The 20,570-nt window shown below is 40.7% G+C and overlaps 1 protein-coding gene across 1 annotated transcript in view; it reads right to left on the bottom strand.

Annotated features, from left to right (window-relative positions):
• Positions 1 to 20,570, bottom strand: part of LOC110516628 (casein kinase II subunit alpha'-like) — a 32,533-nt gene that overhangs the window by 2,827 nt on the left and 9,136 nt on the right. Inside the window, exons 7-10 of the mRNA XM_036981613.1 lie at positions 14,929 to 15,039; positions 3,680 to 3,781; positions 3,217 to 3,317; positions 2,341 to 2,489 (exon numbers count right to left, since the gene is read on the bottom strand). Coding sequence (XP_036837508.1) covers positions 2,341 to 2,489; positions 3,217 to 3,317; positions 3,680 to 3,781; positions 14,929 to 15,039 — 463 coding nt within the window. The remainder of the gene's footprint in view (positions 1 to 2,340; positions 2,490 to 3,216; positions 3,318 to 3,679; positions 3,782 to 14,928; positions 15,040 to 20,570) is intronic.

Genomic DNA, 20,570 nt, shown 5'->3' with positions numbered 1-20,570 from the left:
GGAAAGAAATTCCACAAATTAACTTAAGGCACACCTGTTAATTCAAATGCATTCCAGGTGACTACCTCATGAAGCTGGTTGAGAGAATGCCAAGAGTGTCAAAGGCAGAGTGTGGCAACCTTGAAGCACCTCAAATATAAAATATATTTAGATATGTTTAACAGTTTTTTGGTTACTGCATGATGTGTTATTTCATAGTTTTGACGTCTTCACTATTATTCTACAATGTAGAAAATAGTTTTTAAAAAATAAAGAAAAAGCCTGGAATAAGTGTGTTTGACTGGACCCGTCTCTACTTTAGTGACGACACACCGTTTGGTTTTGAGGTAGGTTATCATAATGGGGCGGCAGGTAGTGGTTGGAGTGGATCGAATCCCCGAGCAGACCAGGTTAAAAATAAATTTTAAAAAATATATAAAAAAAAAGTTGTTCTGCCCCTGAACAGGCAGTTAACCCCACTGTTCCACTGTCCCCAGGCCAGTTAACCCCACTGTCCCCAGGCCAGTTAACCCCACTGTCCCCAGGCCAGTTAACCCCACTGTCCCCAGGCCAGTTAACCCCACTGTCCCCAGGCCAGTTAACCCCACTGTCCCCAGGCCAGTTAACCCCACTGTCCCCAGGCCAGTTAACCCCACTGTCCCCAGGCCAGTTAACCCCACTGTTCCTAGGCCGTCATTGTAAATAAGAATTAGTTCTTAACTGACTTGTTAAATAAAGGTTAAATAAATAAGAAGCTTCAACATGTCGTCGGCTCCTGAACAAGGACCAAGCTGATGATATGTGGCGGCCATGTTAAACTATTAGCATTTAGCTGATGATATGTGACGGCCATGTTAAACTATTAGCCTTTAGCTGATGATATGTGACGGCCATGTTAAACTATTAGCATTTAGCTGATGATATGTGACGGCCATGTTAAACTATTAGCCTTTAGCTGATGATATGTGACGGCCATGTTAAACAATTAGCTTTTAGCTGATGATATGTGACGGCCATGTTAAACTATTAGCCTTTAGCTGATGACATGTGACGGCCATGTTAAACTATTAGCTTTTAGCTGATGATATGTGACGGCCATGTTAAACTATTAGCCTTTAGCTGATGATATGTGACGGCCATGTTAAACTATTAGCATTTAGCTGATGATATGTGACGGCCATGTTAAACTATTAGCTTTTAGCTGATGATATGTGACGGCCATGTTAAACTATTAGCTTTTAGCTGATGATATGTGACGGCCATGTTAAACTATTAGCTTTTAGCTGATGATATGTGGCGGCCATGTTAAACTATTAGCATTTAGCTGATGATATGTGACGGCCATGTTAAACTATTAGCATTTAGCTGATGATATGTGACGGCCATGTTAAACTATTAGCATTTAGCTGATGATATGTGGCGGCCATGTTAAACTATTAGCCTTTAGCTGATGATATGTGACGGCCATGTTAAACTATTAGCATTTAGCTGATGATATGTGACGGCCATGTTAAACTATTAGCTTTTAGCTGATGATATGTGACGGCCATGTTAAACTATTAGCTTTTAGCTGATGATATGTGACGGCCATGTTAAACTATTAGCTTTTAGCTGATGATATGTGACGGCCATGTTAAACTATTAGCTTTTAGCTGATGATATGTGGCGGCAATGTTAAACTATTAGCCTTTAGCTGATGATATGTGGCTGATATGTTAAAAAACGATTTAGCTTTTTCTCCAATCTATTGATTCCCAGATACTTCAGTCGTAACTGTCACTGTTGTGCTCACATTTTACAGTCGATAGACAACTTTAGCACCGTTACAAACTCACTCTTATTATTTAATAAAAGCCTTTATATAAATCATCAATTACAGTGTCCTATTACCTGGTGGACTGATATCTACGTCTCTGTTTATTAGAGGTGTGGAGGCTAAATGAAGACACACAGAACAGGCCGTATTAAGAGAACGGTGATGAAGGGACTTTTAAATGGCCTCAGGTAGACAGACAGGTGTGTATCTTACAGAAGTATGGATGCTGCATGGCCTCAGGTAGACAGACAGGTGTGTATCTTACAGAAGTATGGATGCTGCATGGCCTCAGGTAGACAGACAGGTGTGTATCTTACAGAAGTATAGAGGCTGCATGGCCTCAGGTAGACAGACAGACAGGTGTGTATCTTACAGAAGTATGGATGCTGCATGGCCTCAGGTAGACAGACAGACAGGTGTGTATCTTACAGAAGTACGGATGCTGCATGGCCTCATGTAGACAGACAGACAGACAGGTGTGTATCTTACAGAAGTATGGATGCTGCATGGCCTCAGGTAGACAGACAGACAGGTGTGTATCTTACAGAAGTATGGATGCTGCATGGCCTCAGCAGCGGTCAGTCTCTGCTGGTGGTCGTAACGTAGCAGCTTGTCCAGCAGGTCCAGGGCCTCAGGTGTCACCAGGTGCTGGTTCTCTGTCTGGACAAACTGCTCCCAGCGCTTCCTCGTCTGCCTGCGGGGAGGAGAGGGGGAGGGGACTGCTTGATCTGGTCCAATAAGAAAGAGGGAGGTACTGCTTGATATGATCCAATAAGAAACAGGGAGGTACTGCTTGATATGATCCAATAAGAAACAGGGAGGTACTGCTTGATCTGGACCAATAAGAAACAGGGAGGTACTGCTTAATCTGGTCCAATAAGAAACAGGGAGGTACTGCTTAATCTGGTCCAATAAGAAACACTATTTAGTTTAACATTTGAAAATGTCACGCTACGGTTGTGTTCCGAGGGGGTATGTTGACACATCGCTTCACAAGTATCGCCGTCCCCAAGGGAACAAACATCCAATAAAAGGAGAGACTGGGAAGAATGTGAAGGTGATTGGATCTATACTTTGTATTCCATGTCCTTCAGGGTAACACGGAAACAGAACACTGGGATGTGGATTTCTACACAATCTATTTCTATCTGAAACATTCCACACGGTAGGCTAGCACAGTGGTATGTGCTCCGTGTAAACAAACAGTCTTGCCCACCCACTGCACTAAAACGAATCCCAATAGAGCCACTGAATACCACCCCAGGAGTCCTCAACAGCAGCCCCTCTCCCCACCCGAGTGACAGTCTGTTTCTGGCATGTCAGTGCTTTGTCAAATTGTTTGGCTTTTCAATGAGCAATAGACTTGACGAGAGCACGAACAGATGAAGGGGCCAGGCTAGCCCTGTGCTAGTGGTACTTACTGTCCCAGGAGGTCTTTGAAACGCGTGTCCAGCTCAATGTGGTACTTGTGTAGGTAGCCAAACAGCTCATCTGTCCCAAGAACCTTAGCGATGCGGACCAGCTGGACACAACATGGGGACAGTCAGAGGAACGTTGAGACAGACATCTAGCATACAGCCACACCTTCTACGTCAAAGATGAACCGTGTTCATAGTGTGTGTTCATGTGGTCATTTAGTTGTAATTATATATAACTAAATGAAATATATATAAATATATATATATAAATAAAAAACAGGGATGTTTGACAATAGAAGTAATGACCTCACTAGTGGCTGGTCCCACTCCCAATGATGCCATTTCACACTGTGGTATTACATACAAGCATAGTATCATGGACTAGTGTAGTGTGGAGCGGTGTGTGTGCGTGTACCTGATCGTAGTTGCCCTGCTTGTGTGTGTGTGTGTGTGTGTGTGTGTGTACCTGATCGTAGTTGTCCTGTCCATGGAAGAACGGCTCTTTCAGGAAGATCATGCTGGCCAACATGCAGCCTAGACTCCACATGTCCAGACTGTAGTCATATAGCTACAAACACAACAAGGATAACACAGAACGATGGAAAAAAATACTCTACAATTCATTATTTTTAACAAATCACATTGTAGTTCATTGAACAACATCCATGTATTGGTACACCTGTAAACACACTGCTATTGAACATACTCATGTTAGCAGACAGATAAATGTGTTGATGTAACCAGTATTAAAGCAAAACGTGCATCGGGATGTACTGCAGTGTATGTGGGAGGTGTGTTAATAACTAGTGTCTACCTGATAGTCCACATTGTGTCAGTAGTGTTAATAACTAGTGTCTACCTGATAGTCCACATTGTGTCAGTAGTGTTAATAACTAGTGTCTACCTGATAGTCCACATTGTGTAAGTAGTGTTAATAACTAGTGTCTACCTGATAGTCCACATTGTGTCAGTAGTGTTAATAACTAGTGTTTACCTGATAGTCCACATTGTGTAAGTAGTGTTAATAACTAGTGTCTACCTGATAGTCCACATTGTGTAAGTAGTGTTAATAACTAGTGTCTACCTGATAGTCCACATTGTGTAAGTAGTGGGAGGTGTTAATAACTAGTGTCTACCTGATAGTCCACATTGTGTAAGTAGTGGGAGGTGTTAATAACTAGTGTCTACCTGATAGTCCACATTGTGTCAGTAGTGTTAATAACTAGTGTTTACCTGATAGTCCACATTGTGTAAGTAGTGTTAATAACTAGTGTCTACCTGATAGTCCACATTGTGTAAGTAGTGTTAATAACTAGTGTCTACCTGATAGTCCACATTGTGTAAGTAGTGGGAGGTGTTAATAACTAGTGTCTACCTGATAGTCCACATTGTGTAAGTAGTGGGAGGTGTTAATAACTAGTGTCTACCTGATAGTCCACATTGTGTCAGTAGTGTTAATAACTAGTGTCTACCTGATAGTCCACATTGTGTCAGTAGTGTTAATAACTAGTGTTTACCTGATAGTCCACATTGTGTAAGTAGTGTTAATAACTAGTGTCTACCTGATAGTCCACATTGTGTCAGTAGTGTTAATAACTAGTGTCTACCTGATAGTCCACATTGTGTCAGTAGTGTTAATAACTAGTGTCTACCTGATAGTCCACATTGTGTAAGTAGTGTTAATAACTAGTGTCTACCTGATAGTCCACATTGTGTCAGTAGTGTTAATAACTAGTGTCTACCTGATAGTCCACATTGTGTCAGTAGTGTTAATAACTAGTGTCTACCTGATAGTCCACATTGTGTCAGTAGTGTTAATAACTAGTGTCTACCTGATGGTCCACATTGTGTCAGTAGTGTTAATAACTAGTGTCTACCTGATAGTCCACATTGTGTAAGTAGTGGGAGGTGTTAATAACTAGTGTCTACCTGATAGTCCACATTGTGTAAGTAGTGTTAATAACTAGTGTCTACCTGATAGTCCACATTGTGTCAGTAGTGTTAATAACTAGTGTCTACCTGATAGTCCACATTGTGTCAGTAGTGTTAATAACTAGTGTCTACCTGATAGTCCACATTGTGTAAGTAGTGTTAATAACTAGTGTCTACCTGATAGTCCACATTGTGTCAGTAGTGTTAATAACTAGTGTCTACCTGATAGTCCACATTGTGTCAGTAGTGTTAATAACTAGTGTCTACCTGATGGTCCACATTGTGTCAGTAGTGTTAATAACTAGTGTCTACCTGATAGTCCACATTGTGTAAGTAGTGGGAGGTGTTAATAACTAGTGTCTACCTGATAGTCCACATTGTGTAAGTAGTGTTAATAACTAGTGTCTACCTGATAGTCCACATTGTGTAAGTAGTGTTAATAACTAGTGTCTACCTGATAGTCCACATTGTGTAAGTAGTGGGAGGTGTTAATAACTAGTGTCTACCTGATAGTCCACATTGTGTAAGTAGTGGGAGGTGTTAATAACTAGTGTCTACCTGATAGTCCACATTGTGTAAGTAGTGTTAATAACTAGTGTCTACCTGATAGTCCACATTGTGTAAGTAGTGTTAATAACTAGTGTCTACCTGATAGTCCACATTGTGTCAGTAGTGTTAATAACTAGTGTCTACCTGATAGTCCACATTGTGTCAGTAGTGTTAATAACTAGTGTCTACCTGATAGTCCACATTGTGTCAGTAGTGTTAATAACTAGTGTTTACCTGATAGTCCACATTGTGTAAGTAGTGTTAATAACTAGTGTCTACCTGATAGTCCACATTGTGTAAGTAGTGTTAATAACTAGTGTCTACCTGATAGTCCACATTGTGTAAGTAGTGGGAGGTGTTAATAACTAGTGTCTACCTGATAGTCCACATTGTGTAAGTAGTGGGAGGTGTTAATAACTAGTGTCTACCTGATAGTCCACATTGTGTAAGTAGTGGGAGGTGTTAATAACTAGTGTCTACCTGATAGTCCACATTGTGTAAGTAGTGGGAGGTGGTGTTAATAACTAGTGTCTACCTGATAGTCCACATTGTGTCAGTAGTGTTAATAACTAGTGTCTACCTGATAGTCCACATTGTGTCAGTAGTGTTAATAACTAACAATTCATTATTTTTAACAAATCACATTGTAGTTCATTGAACAACATCCATGTATTGGTACACCTGTAAACACACTGCTATTGAACATACTCATGTTAGCAGACAGATAAATGTGTTGATGTAACCAGTATTAAAGCAAAACGTGCATCGGGATGTACTGCAGTGTATGTGGGAGGTGTGTTAATAACTAGTGTCTACCTGATAGTCCACATTGTGTCAGTAGTGTTAATAACTAGTGTCTACCTGATAGTCCACATTGTGTCAGTAGTGTTAATAACTAGTGTCTACCTGATAGTCCACATTGTGTAAGTAGTGTTAATAACTAGTGTCTACCTGATAGTCCACATTGTGTCAGTAGTGTTAATAACTAGTGTTTACCTGATAGTCCACATTGTGTAAGTAGTGTTAATAACTAGTGTCTACCTGATAGTCCACATTGTGTAAGTAGTGTTAATAACTAGTGTCTACCTGATAGTCCACATTGTGTAAGTAGTGGGAGGTGTTAATAACTAGTGTCTACCTGATAGTCCACATTGTGTAAGTAGTGGGAGGTGTTAATAACTAGTGTCTACCTGATAGTCCACATTGTGTCAGTAGTGTTAATAACTAGTGTTTACCTGATAGTCCACATTGTGTAAGTAGTGTTAATAACTAGTGTCTACCTGATAGTCCACATTGTGTAAGTAGTGTTAATAACTAGTGTCTACCTGATAGTCCACATTGTGTAAGTAGTGGGAGGTGTTAATAACTAGTGTCTACCTGATAGTCCACATTGTGTAAGTAGTGGGAGGTGTTAATAACTAGTGTCTACCTGATAGTCCACATTGTGTCAGTAGTGTTAATAACTAGTGTCTACCTGATAGTCCACATTGTGTCAGTAGTGTTAATAACTAGTGTTTACCTGATAGTCCACATTGTGTAAGTAGTGTTAATAACTAGTGTCTACCTGATAGTCCACATTGTGTCAGTAGTGTTAATAACTAGTGTCTACCTGATAGTCCACATTGTGTCAGTAGTGTTAATAACTAGTGTCTACCTGATAGTCCACATTGTGTAAGTAGTGTTAATAACTAGTGTCTACCTGATAGTCCACATTGTGTCAGTAGTGTTAATAACTAGTGTCTACCTGATAGTCCACATTGTGTCAGTAGTGTTAATAACTAGTGTCTACCTGATAGTCCACATTGTGTCAGTAGTGTTAATAACTAGTGTCTACCTGATGGTCCACATTGTGTCAGTAGTGTTAATAACTAGTGTCTACCTGATAGTCCACATTGTGTAAGTAGTGGGAGGTGTTAATAACTAGTGTCTACCTGATAGTCCACATTGTGTAAGTAGTGTTAATAACTAGTGTCTACCTGATAGTCCACATTGTGTCAGTAGTGTTAATAACTAGTGTCTACCTGATAGTCCACATTGTGTCAGTAGTGTTAATAACTAGTGTCTACCTGATAGTCCACATTGTGTAAGTAGTGTTAATAACTAGTGTCTACCTGATAGTCCACATTGTGTCAGTAGTGTTAATAACTAGTGTCTACCTGATAGTCCACATTGTGTCAGTAGTGTTAATAACTAGTGTCTACCTGATGGTCCACATTGTGTCAGTAGTGTTAATAACTAGTGTCTACCTGATAGTCCACATTGTGTAAGTAGTGGGAGGTGTTAATAACTAGTGTCTACCTGATAGTCCACATTGTGTAAGTAGTGTTAATAACTAGTGTCTACCTGATAGTCCACATTGTGTAAGTAGTGTTAATAACTAGTGTCTACCTGATAGTCCACATTGTGTAAGTAGTGGGAGGTGTTAATAACTAGTGTCTACCTGATAGTCCACATTGTGTAAGTAGTGGGAGGTGTTAATAACTAGTGTCTACCTGATAGTCCACATTGTGTAAGTAGTGTTAATAACTAGTGTCTACCTGATAGTCCACATTGTGTAAGTAGTGTTAATAACTAGTGTCTACCTGATAGTCCACATTGTGTCAGTAGTGTTAATAACTAGTGTCTACCTGATAGTCCACATTGTGTCAGTAGTGTTAATAACTAGTGTCTACCTGATAGTCCACATTGTGTCAGTAGTGTTAATAACTAGTGTTTACCTGATAGTCCACATTGTGTAAGTAGTGTTAATAACTAGTGTCTACCTGATAGTCCACATTGTGTAAGTAGTGTTAATAACTAGTGTCTACCTGATAGTCCACATTGTGTAAGTAGTGGGAGGTGTTAATAACTAGTGTCTACCTGATAGTCCACATTGTGTAAGTAGTGGGAGGTGTTAATAACTAGTGTCTACCTGATAGTCCACATTGTGTAAGTAGTGGGAGGTGTTAATAACTAGTGTCTACCTGATAGTCCACATTGTGTAAGTAGTGGGAGGTGGTGTTAATAACTAGTGTCTACCTGATAGTCCACATTGTGTCAGTAGTGTTAATAACTAGTGTCTACCTGATAGTCCACATTGTGTCAGTAGTGTTAATAACTAACAATTCATTATTTTTAACAAATCACATTGTAGTTCATTGAACAACATCCATGTATTGGTACACCTGTAAACACACTGCTATTGAACATACTCATGTTAGCAGACAGATAAATGTGTTGATGTAACCAGTATTAAAGCAAAACGTGCATCGGGATGTACTGCAGTGTATGTGGGAGGTGTGTTAATAACTAGTGTCTACCTGATAGTCCACATTGTGTCAGTAGTGTTAATAACTAGTGTCTACCTGATAGTCCACATTGTGTCAGTAGTGTTAATAACTAGTGTCTACCTGATAGTCCACATTGTGTAAGTAGTGTTAATAACTAGTGTCTACCTGATAGTCCACATTGTGTCAGTAGTGTTAATAACTAGTGTTTACCTGATAGTCCACATTGTGTAAGTAGTGTTAATAACTAGTGTCTACCTGATAGTCCACATTGTGTAAGTAGTGTTAATAACTAGTGTCTACCTGATAGTCCACATTGTGTAAGTAGTGGGAGGTGTTAATAACTAGTGTCTACCTGATAGTCCACATTGTGTAAGTAGTGGGAGGTGTTAATAACTAGTGTCTACCTGATAGTCCACATTGTGTCAGTAGTGTTAATAACTAGTGTTTACCTGATAGTCCACATTGTGTAAGTAGTGTTAATAACTAGTGTCTACCTGATAGTCCACATTGTGTAAGTAGTGTTAATAACTAGTGTCTACCTGATAGTCCACATTGTGTAAGTAGTGGGAGGTGTTAATAACTAGTGTCTACCTGATAGTCCACATTGTGTAAGTAGTGGGAGGTGTTAATAACTAGTGTCTACCTGATAGTCCACATTGTGTCAGTAGTGTTAATAACTAGTGTCTACCTGATAGTCCACATTGTGTCAGTAGTGTTAATAACTAGTGTTTACCTGATAGTCCACATTGTGTAAGTAGTGTTAATAACTAGTGTCTACCTGATAGTCCACATTGTGTCAGTAGTGTTAATAACTAGTGTCTACCTGATAGTCCACATTGTGTCAGTAGTGTTAATAACTAGTGTCTACCTGATAGTCCACATTGTGTAAGTAGTGTTAATAACTAGTGTCTACCTGATAGTCCACATTGTGTCAGTAGTGTTAATAACTAGTGTCTACCTGATAGTCCACATTGTGTCAGTAGTGTTAATAACTAGTGTCTACCTGATAGTCCACATTGTGTAAGTAGTGTTAATAACTAGTGTCTACCTGATAGTCCACATTGTGTCAGTAGTGTTAATAACTAGTGTCTACCTGATAGTCCACATTGTGTCAGTAGTGTTAATAACTAGTGTCTACCTGATGGTCCACATTGTGTCAGTAGTGTTAATAACTAGTGTCTACCTGATAGTCCACATTGTGTAAGTAGTGGGAGGTGTTAATAACTAGTGTCTACCTGATAGTCCACATTGTGTAAGTAGTGTTAATAACTAGTGTCTACCTGATAGTCCACATTGTGTCAGTAGTGTTAATAACTAGTGTCTACCTGATAGTCCACATTGTGTCAGTAGTGTTAATAACTAGTGTCTACCTGATAGTCCACATTGTGTAAGTAGTGTTAATAACTAGTGTCTACCTGATAGTCCACATTGTGTCAGTAGTGTTAATAACTAGTGTCTACCTGATAGTCCACATTGTGTCAGTAGTGTTAATAACTAGTGTCTACCTGATGGTCCACATTGTGTCAGTAGTGTTAATAACTAGTGTCTACCTGATAGTCCACATTGTGTAAGTAGTGGGAGGTGTTAATAACTAGTGTCTACCTGATAGTCCACATTGTGTAAGTAGTGTTAATAACTAGTGTCTACCTGATAGTCCACATTGTGTAAGTAGTGGGAGGTGTTAATAACTAGTGTCTACCTGATAGTCCACATTGTGTAAGTAGTGGGAGGTGTTAATAACTAGTGTCTACCTGATAGTCCACATTGTGTAAGTAGTGGGAGGTGTTAATAACTAGTGTCTACCTGATAGTCCACATTGTGTAAGTAGTGTTAATAACTAGTGTCTACCTGATAGTCCACATTGTGTAAGTAGTGTTAATAACTAGTGTCTACCTGATAGTCCACATTGTGTCAGTAGTGTTAATAACTAGTGTCTACCTGATAGTCCACATTGTGTCAGTAGTGTTAATAACTAGTGTCTACCTGATAGTCCACATTGTGTCAGTAGTGTTAATAACTAGTGTCTACCTGATAGTCCACATTGTGTAAGTAGTGTTAATAACTAGTGTCTACCTGATAGTCCACATTGTGTCAGTAGTGTTAATAACTAGTGTCTACCTGATAGTCCACATTGTGTCAGTAGTGTTAATAACTAGTGTCTACCTGATGGTCCACATTGTGTCAGTAGTGTTAATAACTAGTGTCTACCTGATAGTCCACATTGTGTAAGTAGTGGGAGGTGTTAATAACTAGTGTCTACCTGATAGTCCACATTGTGTAAGTAGTGTTAATAACTAGTGTCTACCTGATAGTCCACATTGTGTAAGTAGTGTTAATAACTAGTGTCTACCTGATAGTCCACATTGTGTAAGTAGTGGGAGGTGTTAATAACTAGTGTCTACCTGATAGTCCACATTGTGTAAGTAGTGGGAGGTGTTAATAACTAGTGTCTACCTGATAGTCCACATTGTGTAAGTAGTGTTAATAACTAGTGTCTACCTGATAGTCCACATTGTGTAAGTAGTGTTAATAACTAGTGTCTACCTGATAGTCCACATTGTGTCAGTAGTGTTAATAACTAGTGTCTACCTGATAGTCCACATTGTGTCAGTAGTGTTAATAACTAGTGTCTACCTGATAGTCCACATTGTGTCAGTAGTGTTAATAACTAGTGTTTACCTGATAGTCCACATTGTGTAAGTAGTGTTAATAACTAGTGTCTACCTGATAGTCCACATTGTGTAAGTAGTGTTAATAACTAGTGTCTACCTGATAGTCCACATTGTGTAAGTAGTGGGAGGTGTTAATAACTAGTGTCTACCTGATAGTCCACATTGTGTAAGTAGTGGGAGGTGTTAATAACTAGTGTCTACCTGATAGTCCACATTGTGTAAGTAGTGGGAGGTGTTAATAACTAGTGTCTACCTGATAGTCCACATTGTGTAAGTAGTGGGAGGTGGTGTTAATAACTAGTGTCTACCTGATAGTCCACATTGTGTCAGTAGTGTTAATAACTAGTGTCTACCTGATAGTCCACATTGTGTCAGTAGTGTTAATAACTAACAATTCATTATTTTTAACAAATCACATTGTAGTTCATTGAACAACATCCATGTATTGGTACACCTGTAAACACACTGCTATTGAACATACTCATGTTAGCAGACAGATAAATGTGTTGATGTAACCAGTATTAAAGCAAAACGTGCATCGGGATGTACTGCAGTGTATGTGGGAGGTGTGTTAATAACTAGTGTCTACCTGATAGTCCACATTGTGTCAGTAGTGTTAATAACTAGTGTCTACCTGATAGTCCACATTGTGTCAGTAGTGTTAATAACTAGTGTCTACCTGATAGTCCACATTGTGTAAGTAGTGTTAATAACTAGTGTCTACCTGATAGTCCACATTGTGTCAGTAGTGTTAATAACTAGTGTTTACCTGATAGTCCACATTGTGTAAGTAGTGTTAATAACTAGTGTCTACCTGATAGTCCACATTGTGTAAGTAGTGTTAATAACTAGTGTCTACCTGATAGTCCACATTGTGTAAGTAGTGGGAGGTGTTAATAACTAGTGTCTACCTGATAGTCCACATTGTGTAAGTAGTGGGAGGTGTTAATAACTAGTGTCTACCTGATAGTCCACATTGTGTCAGTAGTGTTAATAACTAGTGTTTACCTGATAGTCCACATTGTGTAAGTAGTGTTAATAACTAGTGTCTACCTGATAGTCCACATTGTGTAAGTAGTGTTAATAACTAGTGTCTACCTGATAGTCCACATTGTGTAAGTAGTGGGAGGTGTTAATAACTAGTGTCTACCTGATAGTCCACATTGTGTAAGTAGTGGGAGGTGTTAATAACTAGTGTCTACCTGATAGTCCACATTGTGTCAGTAGTGTTAATAACTAGTGTCTACCTGATAGTCCACATTGTGTCAGTAGTGTTAATAACTAGTGTTTACCTGATAGTCCACATTGTGTAAGTAGTGTTAATAACTAGTGTCTACCTGATAGTCCACATTGTGTCAGTAGTGTTAATAACTAGTGTCTACCTGATAGTCCACATTGTGTCAGTAGTGTTAATAACTAGTGTCTACCTGATAGTCCACATTGTGTAAGTAGTGTTAATAACTAGTGTCTACCTGATAGTCCACATTGTGTCAGTAGTGTTAATAACTAGTGTCTACCTGATAGTCCACATTGTGTCAGTAGTGTTAATAACTAGTGTCTACCTGATAGTCCACATTGTGTAAGTAGTGTTAATAACTAGTGTCTACCTGATAGTCCACATTGTGTCAGTAGTGTTAATAACTAGTGTCTACCTGATAGTCCACATTGTGTCAGTAGTGTTAATAACTAGTGTCTACCTGATGGTCCACATTGTGTCAGTAGTGTTAATAACTAGTGTCTACCTGATAGTCCACATTGTGTAAGTAGTGGGAGGTGTTAATAACTAGTGTCTACCTGATAGTCCACATTGTGTAAGTAGTGTTAATAACTAGTGTCTACCTGATAGTCCACATTGTGTCAGTAGTGTTAATAACTAGTGTCTACCTGATAGTCCACATTGTGTCAGTAGTGTTAATAACTAGTGTCTACCTGATAGTCCACATTGTGTAAGTAGTGTTAATAACTAGTGTCTACCTGATAGTCCACATTGTGTCAGTAGTGTTAATAACTAGTGTCTACCTGATAGTCCACATTGTGTCAGTAGTGTTAATAACTAGTGTCTACCTGATGGTCCACATTGTGTCAGTAGTGTTAATAACTAGTGTCTACCTGATAGTCCACATTGTGTAAGTAGTGGGAGGTGTTAATAACTAGTGTCTACCTGATAGTCCACATTGTGTAAGTAGTGTTAATAACTAGTGTCTACCTGATAGTCCACATTGTGTAAGTAGTGGGAGGTGTTAATAACTAGTGTCTACCTGATAGTCCACATTGTGTAAGTAGTGGGAGGTGTTAATAACTAGTGTCTACCTGATAGTCCACATTGTGTAAGTAGTGGGAGGTGTTAATAACTAGTGTCTACCTGATAGTCCACATTGTGTAAGTAGTGTTAATAACTAGTGTCTACCTGATAGTCCACATTGTGTAAGTAGTGTTAATAACTAGTGTCTACCTGATAGTCCACATTGTGTCAGTAGTGTTAATAACTAGTGTCTACCTGATAGTCCACATTGTGTAAGTAGTGGGAGGTGTTAATAACTAGTGTCTACCTGATAGTCCACATTGTGTAAGTAGTGGGAGGTGTTAATAACTAGTGTCTACCTGATAGTCCACATTGTGTAAGTAGTGGGAGGTGTTAATAACTAGTGTCTACCTGATAGTCCACATTGTGTAAGTAGTGGGAGGTGGTGTTAATAACTAGTGTCTACCTGATAGTCCACATTGTGTCAGTAGTGTTAATAACTAGTGTCTACCTGATAGTCCACATTGTGTCAGTAGTGTTAATAACTAGTGTCTACCTGATAGTCCACATTGTGTCAGTAGTGTTAATAACTAGTATCTACCTGATAGTCCACATTGTGTCAGTAGTGTTAATAACTAGTGTCTACCTGATAGTCCACATTGTGTCAGTAGTGTTAATAACTAGTGTCTACCTGATAGTCCACATTGTGTCAGTAGTGTTAATAACTAGTGTCTACCTGATAGTCCACATTGTGTCAGTAGTGTTAATAACTAGTGTCTACCTGATAGTCCACATTGTGTCAGTAGTGTTAATAACTAGTGTCTACCTGATAGTCCACATTGTGTCAGTAGTGTTAATAACTAGTATCTACCTGATAGTCCACATTGTGTAAGTAGTGTTAATAACTAGTGTCTACCTGATAGTCCACATTGTGTAAGTAGTGTTAATAACTAGTGTCTACCTGATAGTCCACATTGTGTCAGTAGTGTTAATAACTAGTGTCTACCTGATAGTCCACATTGTGTCAGTAGTGTTAATAACTAGTGTCTACCTGATAGTCCACTAGCAGCTCCGGTCCTTTAAAATAACGGGAGGCCACCCTGACGTTGTATTCCTGAGCTGGGTGGTAGAACTCAGCCAGACCCCAGTCTATGAGACGCAGCTGAGGGACAGAGAGAGACAAACAGACAGAGGAATTAGAGGTTTTTTTTGGAGGGGGGGGGGGGGGGGCAGTGTGACATCTACAGAAGCAGAGCTTCCTGTTTTGCACTATGCTAACCTGTCTTCTAAGCCTTTTCAAAATGTCCTTCTGACCCACCAACTAGTGGACCATCTGGGAACTACGGATCTACAGTATGTTTGGGATCAATTTTCATTTTGAAAAACTGTAAAAGAAGGTAAAGGAATTCAGTTGAAAATAGTCTGAATATTAAAACGGATCATTTTTAAATTTATACAATTGAACATTCACTTGGTTTTTGAATTTGAAATAAAGGAATTGATCCATAAAAGCCGCAAAAATGTCACTTCTAGGACGACCAGACCAAATTCACATAGAAAAACGTGTGTTACAGATGTGTCATTCTTAATTGAACCCAAGTCTAAGATCTATTCTATGGGTGCTATTTCTATGCTTCTTTGCGTCTTTAACTTTCAGCTGAAAATACAATATTCTGGGTCATGAAAAATATATTTCACTGTGGGTTAGATGCTACAATGATTCTCTACACTCATCTTTAATATGAAGGGATCTCGAGTGGCACAGCAGGTCTGAGGCACTGTGGGTTAGATGCTACAATGATTCTCTACACTCGTCTTTAATATGAAGGGATCCCGAGTGGCACAGCAGGTCTGAGGCACTGCGGTTTAGATGCTACAATGATTCTCTACACTCATCTTTAATATGAAGGGATCCCGAGTGGCACAGCAGGTCTGAGGCACTGCGGTTTAGATGCTACAATGATTCTCTACACTCATCTTTAATATGAAGGGATCCCGAGTGGCACAGCAGGTCTGAGGCACTGCGGTTTAGATGCTACAATGATTCTCTACACTCGTCTTTAATATGAAGGGATCCCGAGTGGCACAGCAGGTCTGAGGCACTGCATCTCAGCTCTAGAGGCGTCACTACAGACACCCTGGTTTGATTCCAGGCTGTATCACAACCGGCCGTGATTGGGAGTCCCATAGGGCTGCGCACAATTGGCCCAGCGCCGTCCGGGTTTGGCCGGGCGTAGGCCGTAATTTCTAAAATAAGAATTTGTTCTTAAACCGACTTGCCTAGTTAAATAAAAAAGGTTAAACACATTTTTTTAAATCTTGGCCTTCAGCTTTGTGTTCTGCTTGCTGCAGCTCCATTACTGCCACCTGGTGGCGAAACAGAACCATGACAGCCCGCCCCACCCTGGACCCCCCCCCCCCCCCCTCCATCTTCACAGCGTTTTGGTGCCATAAATTGACCCATTTGAAACACTTTCTGAAGTTCCCTCTCTGGAGGAGACCCAATTATCTCTTCTACCTCCCAAAGTGTGACCTTGTTTACTTCCCTTGACTGATTCTGAAAGGAAACGACAGGCGTAACAAATATGGTAGGAACTCCCACTAACCTATGCATCCACCAATCCAATGCCATTACATTACAGTGAGAGGATTACTGATTACTGCTGAATTCGTGTAGCAAAACAATGTAAGCTTCGCGAGACTTGCGGACGGTTGTAAGAGGTAAAAATCGAGTGTACACTTCAGGTGATATTCGGGACGCACGTTCTGTGACCCTCCTGATAAAACAACAGGGTTGTTGCTCTGCTTCTGACCCAGGAGAAATTAGCTGCAGCTCCGGCTGCTATGAGGCCAGCTATTTGGGAAACACTGGCCTAGATTAGTAGGGAACAGGGGCAGGAATGGTGTTTATCATAACATACATTTTTAAAAAAAATGGGGCTTCTTCTATAGAAATTAGGTCCTGCCTCTCGCTAAAATAGTCGAAAGCAGATTATTCAGTAGATGCTCCTACCGGTCCTAGATTATGGTGACATCTATATCAGGGGTTTACAACCCTGTTCCTGGAGAGATACCATCCTGTAGGTTTTAACTCCAACCCTGTTCCTGGAGAGCTACCCTCCTGTATGTTTTAACTCCAACCCTGTTCCTGGAGAGTTACCCTCCTGTAGGTTAACTCCAACCCTGTTCCTGGAGAGATACCATCCTGTAGGTTTTAACTCCAACCCTGTTCCTGGAGAGCTACCCTCCTGTAGGTTTTAACTCCAACCCTGTTCCTGGAGAGATACCCTCCTGTAGGTTTTAACTCCAACCCTGTTCCTGGAGAGATACCATCCTGTAGGTTTTAACTCCAACCCTGTTCCTGGAGAGATACCATCCTGTTGGTTTTAACTCCAACCCTGTTCCTGGAGAGATACCCTCCTGTAGGTTTTAACTCCAACCCTGTTCCCGGAGAGCTACCCTCCTGTAGGTTTTAACTCCAACCCTGTTCCCGGAGAGCTACCCTCCTGTAGGTTTTAACTCCAACCCTGTTCCTGGAGAGATACCACCCTGTTGGTTTTAACTCCAACCCTGTTCCTGGAGAGATACCACCCTGTTGGTTTTAACTCCAACCCTGTTCCTGGAGAGATACCACCCTGTTGGTTTTAACTCCAACCCTGTTCCTGGAGAGATACCACCCTGTTGGTTTTAACTCCAACCCTGTTCCTGGAGAGTTACCCTCCTGTAGGTTTTAACTCCAACCCTGTTCCTGGAGAGCTACCCTCCTGTAGGTTTTAACTCCAACCCTGTTCCTGGAGAGCTACCCTCCTGTAGGTTTTAACTCCAACCCTGTTCCTGGAGAGCTACCCTCCTGTAGGTTTTAACTCCAACCCTGTTCCTGGAGAGCTACCCTCCTGTAGGTTTTAACTCCAACCCTGTTCCTGGAGAGCTACCCTCCTGTAGGTTTTAACTCCAACCCTGTTCCTGGAGAGCTACCCTCCTGTAGGTTTTAACTCCAACCCTGTTCCTGGAGAGTTACCCTCCTGTAGGTTTTAACTCCAACCCTGTTCCTGGAGAGCTACCCTCCTGTAGGTTTTAACTCCAACCCTGTTCCTGGAGAGCTACCCTCCTGTAGGTTTTAACTCCAACCCTGTTCCACGGGTCGCTAATATGACCAGGATTATCAACAACTACCACGGGTCGCTAATATGACCAGGATTATCAACAACTAGCACGGGTCGCTAATATGACCAGGATTATCAACAACTAGCACGGGTCATTAATATGACCAGGATTATCAACAACTAGCACGGGTCACCGATATGACCAGGATTATCAACAACTAGCACGGGCCGCTAATATGACCAGGATTATCAACAACTAGCACGGGTCACCGATATGACCAGGATTATCAACAACTAGCACGGGTCATTAATATGACCAGGATTATCAACAACTAGCACGGGTCACCGATATGACCAGGATTATCAACAACTAGCACGGGTCATTAATATGACCAGGATTATCAACAACTAGCACGGGTCATTAATATGACCAGGATTATCAACAACTAGCACGGGTCGCTAATATGACCAGGATTATCAACAACTAGCACGGGTCATTAATATGACCAGGATTATCAACAACTAGCACAGGTCGCTAATATGACCAGGATTGTGCCTTTGGCTCCTGGACAACGAAAGAAAGTTGATATAAAATAAACTGCCTCCAAAGATATGTTGTGATTGACTAGGCCACTACAAGGTAAGACATGCCTCATTGGTAGTAAAAAAAAAAAAACATTCAAGTCTCAAACAATTAAGTTAATGTTTTCTAAACACATACTGCCTCCAGCTCACTGCAAAGTGGTGAGTGAGGTGATGAAGCCTGCCTTCCGTTGCCGTGGGAGATGCTGTCTGACAGACATTCCCCTCAAAGGCTCTGCATGTGTACGATGTGATAAAACGCATAACGAATATACTGTACTACACCTCACCCATTTAATTCCACTAAATTAACCACTAGACCGATAGGCATGACAAGTCAAATGTGTTTCCATCGACTGGTATTACCGTCTATGAATAGGCTAAAAAAGATAAGCATTATTTCTAAACGGGATCTTCTACCGGACAATTGGCCGGTGACAATTTATATCCGTTTTTTCAACAACATCAGAAATGTAAATTGGCCAAACGCCGGCTAACGGAAACCCTGTGCTCAACAGTTAATCAAACGGCTAACCAGACTATTTGCATTGACTCCCTTGTTTGCACTTACATTCTTCCACTGGCTCTATGCACACTCACTGGACAGTAGCCACACTCTGCTACTGTATTATCTATCCTGCCTTTTACCCCTAGCTACCCCCTAGTTACCACCTAGCTACCACCTAGTTACCACCTAGCTACCACCTAGCTACCCCCTAGCTAGGTACCCCCTAGCTACCACCTAGCTACCCCCTAGCTACCCCCTAGCTACCCCCTAGCTAGGTACCCCCTAGCTACCACCTAGCTAGCTACCACCTAGTTACCCCCTAGCTACCCCCTAGCTAGGTACCCCCTAGCTACCACCTAGCTAGGTACCCCCTAGCTACCACCTAGCTAGGTACCCCCTAGCTACCACCTAGTTACCCCCTAGCTAGGTACCCCCTAGCTAGGTACCCCCTAACTACCACCTAGCTACCCCCTAGTTACCCCCTAGCTAGGTACCCCCTAGCTACCACCTAGCTACCCCCTAGCTACCCCCGAATTCTAAATGGATTCAATGATTTTTTTCTCACCTCTACATACAATCCTTGTATGCAGCCTTGTTGTTATTTTCATTGACTTTTTACCTCTGCATTGCTGGGAAAGGGCTCGTAAGTAAGCATTTCACGGTAAAGTCTACACCTGTTGTACTCATAACATTATGTTATTAGATTTTTTTTTGCGGGGCCGACAGTGTTAGTGCTCATCACCGCATTCTCTACCGTAAAGTTGGTCTGGCCGTCTCTGATATCACGTAGGATGATACATTGCTGTGTTTTCATTCATAAAGCCTTTTTACAAAAAAAAAAAAAAAAACTCACTGTACCTAACATCATTACTAACCTCTAGACATGAGTGGATAAGTCAAATTAATTCGGTCTGTATTGAGTTAGGTAAACCAGCTTTTAGGTTTTTTTCCTCCACTGTATTTGTGGAACAATATTCAAAATGTGATGTGTTGGTGTCTCTGGGTCAATTCAAGAAGGTGTCTCTGGGTCAATTCAAGAAGGTGTCTCTGGGTCAATTCAAGAAGGTGTCTCTGGGTCAATTCAAGAAGGTGTCTCTGGGTCAATTCAAGAAGCTGATTGAGGACATTATTACTGATGAATGTGTTGGTGTCTCTGGGTCAATTCAAGAAGCTGATTATACATTATTACTGATGTTGGTGTCTATGGGTCAATTCAAGAAGCTGATTGAGGACATTATTACTAATGTGTTGGTTATTTTATGACCATGTTTCTCATCTGTAGAAGAAACCTTGGTCTCAGTATGACTCCCAGAAAAAAAGAAGGTTAAATATAATATATATTTTTCAACCCTGTAGAGAACCAAGACAAAAAGAGAATATTGTTTGGGGGCGGGGCCAACTTCCATCATGTATGAATAGAGGATGATGTCAGCGAAACCAGAAATCCTCATGAAAAAAAAAAAAAATTCAGCAAATGAAGAAACCCCAACCCTGACAGAG

This window comes from Oncorhynchus mykiss, chromosome 6, assembly GCF_013265735.2.
Source record: "Oncorhynchus mykiss isolate Arlee chromosome 6, USDA_OmykA_1.1, whole genome shotgun sequence".
Classification (NCBI taxonomy): domain Eukaryota; kingdom Metazoa; phylum Chordata; class Actinopteri; order Salmoniformes; family Salmonidae; genus Oncorhynchus; species Oncorhynchus mykiss.
The sequence above is the reverse complement of the archived record's forward strand: the minus strand, read 5'-3'. Positions and strand labels throughout refer to the sequence as shown.